A 9,112-nucleotide genomic window follows, 5' to 3' on the forward strand; every position below is an offset into this window, starting at 1 on the left:
GTGTACAATTTGTAGTATCGTGAAATACCAGCAAACAAAAAAGAATTAAATGAAAAATAAAGCCAAATTAAAAACACAAAATTAAAGCAAAAATTAAAAGAAAAACACCCAAACATTTAGTACCGGTTGATGTTACCAACCGGTACTAATGCCCTCCATGCAAACGGGCCTGGCTCGTGCCACGTGGTGGCACTTTAGCGCCGGTTCGTGACGAACCGGTACTAAAGGCCGAGGACCTATAGTCCCCACTCTTTAGTGCCGGTTGGCGAACCGGCACTAAAGCCCGTTACGAACCGGCACTAAAGACCGATTCTGCACTAGTATTTATCATCATTACCCAGTCTCTGTCAATGCATACGTGCGGACGCTGGAAAGGTTAATGATATTCTTTTCAAATATGTACGGATTCGTATTAGCTTTCTAATACGTGTGAGTTCTTGTCTAAGCTATGTACGTACATGTTACTCCCCCAGTCCTAAAATAAATGTTGAGGGAGTATTAGCTAATAATGCATGTAGGATAAATTCGAAATCACATATAACTAAGGCTATCTTGGATAGCAAAGTATTTCCTAATTATTCTTATAATATCACGTTTTATGCAGGCATACAAACAATGGAATTTAGTGGCATGGGTATTACCCTTAAAAACAAAGAAAATGAAACAAAAGCATAAAGAATAAAATAAAAAAAGTTTTCTAAGGAAGAATTGTGGCATTAGTATTTCCCTTCCAAAAGAAAGAGAAAAAAAAGAATAAGACAAAATTTGCACACAACTTACATAGAAAATGCACTTTTTATACTACACAAGAATAAGCATAACATAGTGGAGTTTTGAAATAATGAAGTTCCATAAGAAGGAAATAATTTAGTGGTATTGGTATTACCCTTAAAAAAGAAAAATAAAAAGAAAATAATGAAGTTTTTCTAATGAAGAATGAATTTCTGGCAATGGTATTACCCTTTTAGAAGAAAAAATATACTAAAGTTTACACAGAAATTGCACTTTTTTATAATATGCAACAATATGTATATAATGGTGGAACTTCAAAAAATGAATCTTCCTAAGAAGAAATTAATTTAATGGCATTAGCATTATCTATAAAAAAGGAATTGACACAAAAAAAATCAAGAAATGGAATTTTATAAAAAAAAAATGAATTTTTGTGGCATTAGTATTTCCCTTCCAAAAGTAAGGGAAATAATTTAAAAAGACAAAATTTGCCCACAACTTACACAAAAATTGCACTTTTTATAATATGGAAGAATAAGCATAACATAGTGAAATTTCATAATGAATGATGTTCCCTAAGAAGGAAAGAATTTAGTGGGATTGGTATTACCCTTAAAGAACAAAGAAAGCGGAAAAGACACACAATAATGAAGTTTTAAAAGGATGAATGAATTTGTGGCATTGGTATTACCCTTTCACAAGAAACAAATAAAAAATATCAAAATTTACACATGATTTACACTGAAATTGTGCCTTTTATAATATACAATAATAAGCATATAATAGTGGAATTTCCAAAAATAAATTTTCCTAATAAGGAATGAATTTAGTGGCATTAGTATTATCTATCAAAAAAGAAAATAAAACAAAAAAAAAACAAAACAAAAAATAGATTTTCCGAAGGAAGAATGAATTAGTGGCATTGGTATTGCCCTTTTAGAAGAAAGAAAAATGAAAGAAGCACACAATGAAAAAAATTGCATAAACTTTACACAAAAATTATGCTTTTCTATAGTATGTGCAAGAGTGAGCATATAATGGTGGTAATTCAAGAAAAAAAAGATGTTTCTTAAGAACGAATGATATAATGACATTAGTATCAACCTCAGAGACGAAAGGAAATGAAATAAAACTGTAACATATTAAAAAATAATGAAGTTTTTCATTTAAGAATAAAAGAAAAATAAGCTTAAAAAATTTGCACACAACTTTGCACATATTTAGTATGTAAGAAATAAACTCTAATATAATTTATGCTATGTTATATAGTATTTGCGTGTACACATTTTACACTAACCCAGGATCCCAAAAATACCCATAGTAACCGACTAAGAAAAGAAAAAAGAGAAGAAGAAGAAAAAGGCATACAAACAGAAGAAAAATAGGAGCATCATGGGCCTATAAGAACAGGAAATGGGATTCAGCTTAATTAGGATTTGACTGACCCAAAACAGTGGCCAGTTGAAAATAGAGCCCAAAACAAGACAACATACACAACAGGGAAAAAAACAAGTAGCACGAATTCTGAAGCAGAAACCAATGGCTCAAAAATTGACTGATCAAAATTCATTTTTCAGGCGACTTACATGTAGCTAAAGTGCCATTACTATTATTATATATATCAAAGGAGGCAAGCTAAAACGCACGTCAAACAGTCGCCCCTTCCATGAAAAACGAAGAGTCAATTACACCACTGGTGCTAAAACTTGGCGTGAAAAATCACTTTAGTGCTAAAACTTACGGCATACATTGAACTAGTGCTATAACTTGGCTTTGACGTGCATATACGGTGCAAATCGCATTTGTATACAGACACAATGCTGACTAGACGTGCCATGTGACATGGGACTCACTGTTAGCCATTAAATGGTATAGATAGGGCTTGTGGCCTGTTATTTTGTGAAATCCCATCGAAATTATTTTTTTCACAAAAAGGCCACTGCCACATGTCGGTCCCATCTGTCAGCGAGCAAATATGTGCAAAAATGGTGGCTGATGGATTTTGAACTCGTGATCTGCAGCATGGGTGCCCATCTGCCTAACTAATGGACCAAAAACCGTTTTTCGTACTAAACGGATACACATTCTATATATTCGGTACACCTTAAGCAGGATCGACACCCTACTGACCATTTTGCACTGTTATTTGTTATAAAAATTATAAATTATACGCAAATTATAATTGTGCATTATAAACAAAATAAACTGCAAAATAAAAATGAACACTTTTATAATACATAACTATTTTATTAAAGGCATGCAAATTTAAATATATGTTATCATTTATTTAAATATATAGAAAAACAAAAAATACTTTGATATTTTTATTGAATATGAAAATTATTACGTGCATAATTTTATAATTTACAATTTAACCATATGGATAATTTTTAAAATAATACATGAATATTTTTATAATGTAATATTATTATGTGTGTGTCTATATATATATATTATTTATAATATAAGATTATAATTTACATATATTTCATAAATTTCTGAAGAAAAAGGGTGGGGTGGTGGCTACGCGCACCTGATGACTACATGTCACTGGTTTGAATCCTAGGCAACGATTTTTACATTATATGAATATATGTTTCTTAAAACATGCACACTTTTATAGACTACATGGGTGTTTCATTAAAACTGTGAAGATTTATAAACTTATATAAGCATTTATTAAAATATATAGAAAATTTATTAAAGCATGAACAGTTTTATATACTACATTAATATTTTGGTAAAACTCTGAAGATTTGTTTCTAAAAAAACTGTGAACATTTTAAACTTATGTAAGCATTTATTAAAATATATAGATTTAAAAAAAATCTTAAGGCATGACACATGATTATGATTTACATATTAGTAAACAAGATTAGAATTTACATATAGTTTAGTTGTTAAAAATATAACACTGCAAAATGGTTTAGGGTCTCCAGCTAGCTTAAGTGTGCCTCGATATATAAAGTACATTTGCAAATATAACAGAAAACTGTTCTGGGTGCATTTGTTAGGCATGAGCGCCTCCACCTTGCAGATCAGGGGTTCATATCCTGTTGCCCACAATTTTTTTTTGAAAAATATAGTTCTGAGGGGTTTTCCATAAAATAACAGGACACACGCCCTATATATGCCACGTGGCGCGCCTAGTCAGCTCCGTATCCATCTACAAATGCAATTTGCACCGTATATGCATGCCAAAAATAAGTTGTAGCACCAGTTCAATGTATGTCGCAAGTTTTGGCACTAAAGTGATTTTTCAGGCCAAGTTTTAGCACCTCTGGTGTAATTGACTCAAAAACGAACCACCAAAAGTTGACGCGCATGCATGGAGCAGCTAGGTGATGGTGATAGGCCAGCCATGCATGCATGCATCCTCCTGCTGGAGCTCCAAGCCTGAACGCACGGGCAAACAAGAGCGTTCGTTGCCTCGTCTGTGACACGCAGCTGATCTCCAATCTGCAGCTGCTCAACACCCATCTCGTGCAGACAATGCAAATATTAATTTGGCTTTTGTGCGTGTGGACTTGCACAACAAGCAGCGCTCCTGCTCACCTCCCCAAAACGCGCACACAGAGTCACAAGAGACAGAGTACACGGTACACTCGACACCACCATTCTCCTCTACCAAACCCAGCCAGCTGAAGAAGAAGAAGAAGAAGCTAGCCAGCCGATCTCTTTCTCTTCTCCCCGTCGTACGTTGCGCGGGTCGACTTCACCCAGCTAGCCCGCGCGCGGCGGCCTGCGCGCGCGCGATTGCTGGATCGCTCGGTCGAGATGGGGCGGCTGGGGAAGTTCGAGATAAAGCGGATCGACGACGCGACCAGCAGGCAGGTGTGCTACTCCAAGCGGCGGTCGGGGATCATGAAGAAGGCGCGGGAGCTCGCCGTGCTCTGCGACGCCCAGGTCGCCGTCATCGTGCTCTCCTCCTCCGGCAAGCACCACCACTTCTGCAGCGACGGCGCCGAGTAGGTACACAACCAACTGCTTGGTTAACATCACCACCTACTCCCTCCGTTCCGAATTACTTGTTTTGGATTTGTCTAGATACAGATGTATCTAGACTTATTTTAGTGATAGATACATCCGTATCTAGACAAATTTAAGACAAGTAATTCGGAACGGAGGGAGTAGTTGCTTGCTTGATCACCTCTCTGAGTCTGAGGCAGCTTCGTATTGTTCCTCTTCATCCGATGCTACTTGCAGCATCAAGGGGGTCTTCGACCGCTACCAGCAGGCCACCGGGACCAGCCTGTGGACCGAGCAGTATGAGGTTGGTTGCTGCTTCTCTATCTTGACTCCATCCCATCCTTTTCTTTAGCTGTAACACTTACTCCGTTCTTCGATTTGGCTGATTTTTCTCGGTTTAAAATCATCGCAGAATATGCAGCGCACCCTGAGCCAGCTCAAGGACATCAACCGGAACCTGCGCACCGAGATCAGGTCAATCACTTTCCTTCTTAATTTATTTCTGAACCATTCTTGATTCTTTCATGGGGAATCTCCAGCAAGCTGGCTAGACGGGTTTGATGTCGAGATCGACTTGAATTAACATGCTGCTTGTTCGTATATGGATCGCAGGCAAAGGATGGGTGAGGATCTGGACGCGCTGGAGTTCCAGGAGCTGCGCGGGCTCGAGCAAAATGTCGGCGCCGCTCTCGAGGTGGTTCGCCAGAGGAAGGTACAAACCCGATCGTGCTCATTAACTGATTCAGGCCTCGACAACTCTTTGGTGTATCTATATTCGAGTTCTCCATCTCTGACAATAGAGACTTAAGAAGTGATTGATTGATTTATAGTTCTGAAGAATTCGTTGGGGTTTTCTTGTTTAATTTCATCTCATGTACATGCATGTATTGCTTCCTGCTTTAACAACATAACAGCTTAGCTAATCTTCTGCTTTCTGTTATTTTTTCGTTTTCATCAAGCAGTATCATGTGATCACCAGGCAGACTGAAACCTACAAGAAGAAGGTGAGAACTTTTCTAAACAGTTCTTCTCTATGGATTGGACTAGTTTATTTCAGGAATTGCCCAATTTTGTGTACATAGCCGTTTTGGTGCCAGAAAAGTAGATCTTTATTCCCCCAATTCGTTTACCTTGCCTTGTGTCAGCAGACACTTGTTACAGTTTCTTTGTTTGGTTAGTTGAACTTAGTTCTCCATGTCACTGTTCAAAAACCATGTTTTCACCAGATCTTTGTATTGTGTCGTCATTTGGTCACATTGTATATAGTCTGTGTAGATATGTATGAACATTAACTGCACTTCATGAGCTGCATCATGCATGCATGGAGAACAGGATGAGTTTTTCCCGAAAATTTCATTCTGAACGCATCTTTTTGCTTGAAAGGTTTCTCAATGACAATGCAGTTAGACAAGCAACAAAAGAGCATGTCAACACGTGTGTATTTGGCATTTGTGCCATTTGCAAGAGTGTAGCAAGTCTATTTATATGTAGAATCTGGCTTTTGTCATTCGGTGCCTCCTGGTGTACAATCTGACTCCGAAGCTTGTTGCATTCGTGTACTAATAATACATGATTTTGCTCTTGAAATCCATATGTGCAGGTGAAGCACTCCGAGGAGGTGTACAAGAAACTGAAGCAGGAGCTGGTGAGCTCTCTCGCTCCCTAGCTATCTCTATAGCAACGATCATGCATGAATCCGAGCTGACGATCATGTGTACCATGTATGCAGAGCATGCGCGAGGACCCGGCGTTCGGGTTCATGGACAACCCGGTGATGGGCGGGTGGGACGGCGTGGCGGCGGTGGAGATGGGCGGCGACGGCTCGGAGGCGGACATGTACGCCTTCCACGCGGTGTCCAGCCAGCTCGATCTGCACGGCATGGCCTACGGCAGCTCCCACTGCCCGCTCTTCGGTTAATCGGTCATGCCAGTCGCTCCTGGCTTATATATCAAGTGATCGATCAAGTAATAACTACTACAACAAAAGAAAAATCTCTGTGTGAGTTACATGTGTGTTTCGAGTTTTGGTTTGAAAATTTTGGAGATTGTAGAAACATGTTGTGTGAACATTGAAAAAAATTCAGTCCAGATTTTTCTGGAACACTGAAATTTGGTTTTTGAATGTTGGGAGCATGTGAGCATTTATGGTACGGTGTGGGAATATGCAAGACAGGCACAGATTAGCAATTTTATGGAGTAGTCAGTCAGACGTGCATGCATGCTCTTGGTCGTGGTAGCGTCGCACGGTCAAATCGAAACTTGCTCTTGCCATGCCTGCTCTTCCCCTTCCTTCGTTTGGTTGGTGCGACAACATCAACACGGAGGCCAAGGCAGCAATGCAAGTCCATTGTCGACACATTACAACTCGTTGTCTCTCTCTCTCTCTCTCTCTCTCTCTCTCTCTCTCTTGCAATTTCCATGCTATCTGTCTAGGTCTATAGCTTGCACAATCTGTGATGTGTTCGTACAAATATAGCGTGTCGTCTTGTGCTTGTGTTTTTCGTGAGAGAGGACGTACGGTATCGTCTTGTTGAGCTCTAGCCCTCGGCAGGTCCGTGGACCGGAAGTAGAAAAGACTCCGGTGCTTGCTTCTCTATTTTGCATCGCCGGCATTACCATAAGATGAGCATGCACCACCAGCTCCATTTCTGTGGTAGCCATCAAAGGAGGCAACCAAAGGAGGCATGTCAAACAGTTGCCTCTTCCGTGAAAGACCACGAAACCCCAAAAGTTGGCACGTATACCATGCTAGCTGATGGGCCAGCCATGCATGCATCCAGCTGCCAGAGCTTGAACCAACGGCGGCATCTCCTGTGCAGGAGCCCGGCCGCATGCATGCTTGAACCAACGGAGTATCTGGTAGTACTACGTAGAAGCCGTGTGAGCCGGTCTGTACTACTAGCCATCAAGGGAGGCAAGCAAGCAAGAGCGTAGGTCAAACATTTGCCTCTTATATGAAAATGAAAAACCTCTGAAAAGTTGACATGCAGCTGGTCTGGCTCTGGTCCATAGCCTGCATTAGCTGTTCAAGCAGCCTTGCAACATCACCCGTGCCGCGGCCAGCATCGCGTATTTGTCTTTCTGCACGGACTTGCAGTGTATATCTGCGTCTGTCGTGCATGCATGCATGGTCTACTCTCTCTTGCAGTTTCCACGATGGTCGTTCTTGTAACAGTTGCCTGTCAATTTCTAACCAATAATGATGTCGTTCAGGGTTACAAAATAAACTACGTAGTGCTGGTGTTAAGACGGCTGTACAAATGTGCACTTAGCTTATGTCTAAAACCATCGTATTATTCCATGTGATAGCATGGGCACTTTTAGGAAAAAGTAGAAGCTGCTGGGGAGTCTGTACAAGCAATAAAGCTTTCTTAATTTTGCCCAATTTGTTGCCATAGCTAGCCCGTCCTGTGTGCTCCATCTTCATTAACTCTCACCACCACCTGAACAGAGAACATTCATCCTGTAGGCGTGGTATAAATGAAGTAGAGTGTACTGGTAGAGCAAATGATAAACCTTTAATAAATGAAGTACTACAAGCTGCATGCGAAGCATGGGTACAAACAAATGCACATTAAATGAACGGCGCGCGAGTTGCCTAGGACCGTTGCAAGTTCACCCTCACAGCACGACGAGGTGACGCTCACAAACTCTGTCATTCAAATGGGGCTCAAGGCCGCCAGGTCTCTCCCTCTCCATTCAGCTCGTGCATCTCGTGTTGCAACGAGAGGAGTGGGTTGCGACGTGTGACACCGCATTACCTTATCCGTGACACGTCGATCGGATCGGCAAGGGAAGGGAAGGCTACACCTACGACTACGAGACCAGCAGGCAGGCAGAGAGATGGCTACCATGCTGGACGGCCACTCGGTCTCGATCCGTCGGGTTGTTCGTTCGGTCACGAGGAGCGTCCAATCAGTCTCGCTCCATCAGGTCGTCTCGCCCGGTTTCCTAGTAAAATCGAACACCAGAGGCCACCATGTTCCGTCTACAGGCTGGTCGCAGCACTCAACCAGCAAGCGCTCCACTAGTTGTCAAGTCATCAAGTGACTTGCTGATCCACCCTAGCCGGAGATTCAAAGCCATCCATGCTACCGCTCTCGTGCAGCAACACACACCTGCAAGAGAGGAGACCAACCAACACGCACGCCCGTTTTTTTCTTTTGTCTTTTCACACTTTTTTTTTTGAAAAGAAAGGGGTTACCCCCGCCCCAACTTTTATTAAAGCCAAGGCAACCACGATAGGACCAGACTGTTAAACAGCTCTCAACGACAACCACAGTAGCTGCCACAGAACACACGCGCAAGGGTTTAAACTACTGCCCTATTACATCTCTCACAGAGAGTGTTTCCAGAAAGGTAGGTAGAGGACGACTGGAGGAGCGGTACAAGAACAATATGATAATACCCC

General features: G+C 41.1%; 1 protein-coding gene across 1 annotated transcript; it reads left to right on the forward strand.

The window, feature by feature from the left end:
- Positions 1-4,391: 4,391 nt before the first annotated feature.
- On the forward strand, positions 4,392-6,666 carry LOC123133868 (MADS-box transcription factor 16). Its single transcript, XM_044553260.1, has 7 exons — positions 4,392-4,700; positions 4,939-5,005; positions 5,114-5,175; positions 5,314-5,413; positions 5,664-5,705; positions 6,302-6,346; positions 6,431-6,666. The coding sequence occupies exons 1-7, from the start codon at positions 4,510-4,512 to the stop codon at positions 6,617-6,619; spliced, it is 696 nt and encodes a 231-aa protein (XP_044409195.1). The 5' UTR covers positions 4,392-4,509; the 3' UTR covers positions 6,620-6,666.
- Positions 6,667-9,112: the final 2,446 nt, after the last annotated feature.

The sequence above is a fragment of the Triticum aestivum genome, chromosome 6B (assembly GCF_018294505.1).
Source record: "Triticum aestivum cultivar Chinese Spring chromosome 6B, IWGSC CS RefSeq v2.1, whole genome shotgun sequence".
In the NCBI taxonomy this organism is placed as follows: Eukaryota; Viridiplantae; Streptophyta; class Magnoliopsida; order Poales; family Poaceae; genus Triticum; species Triticum aestivum.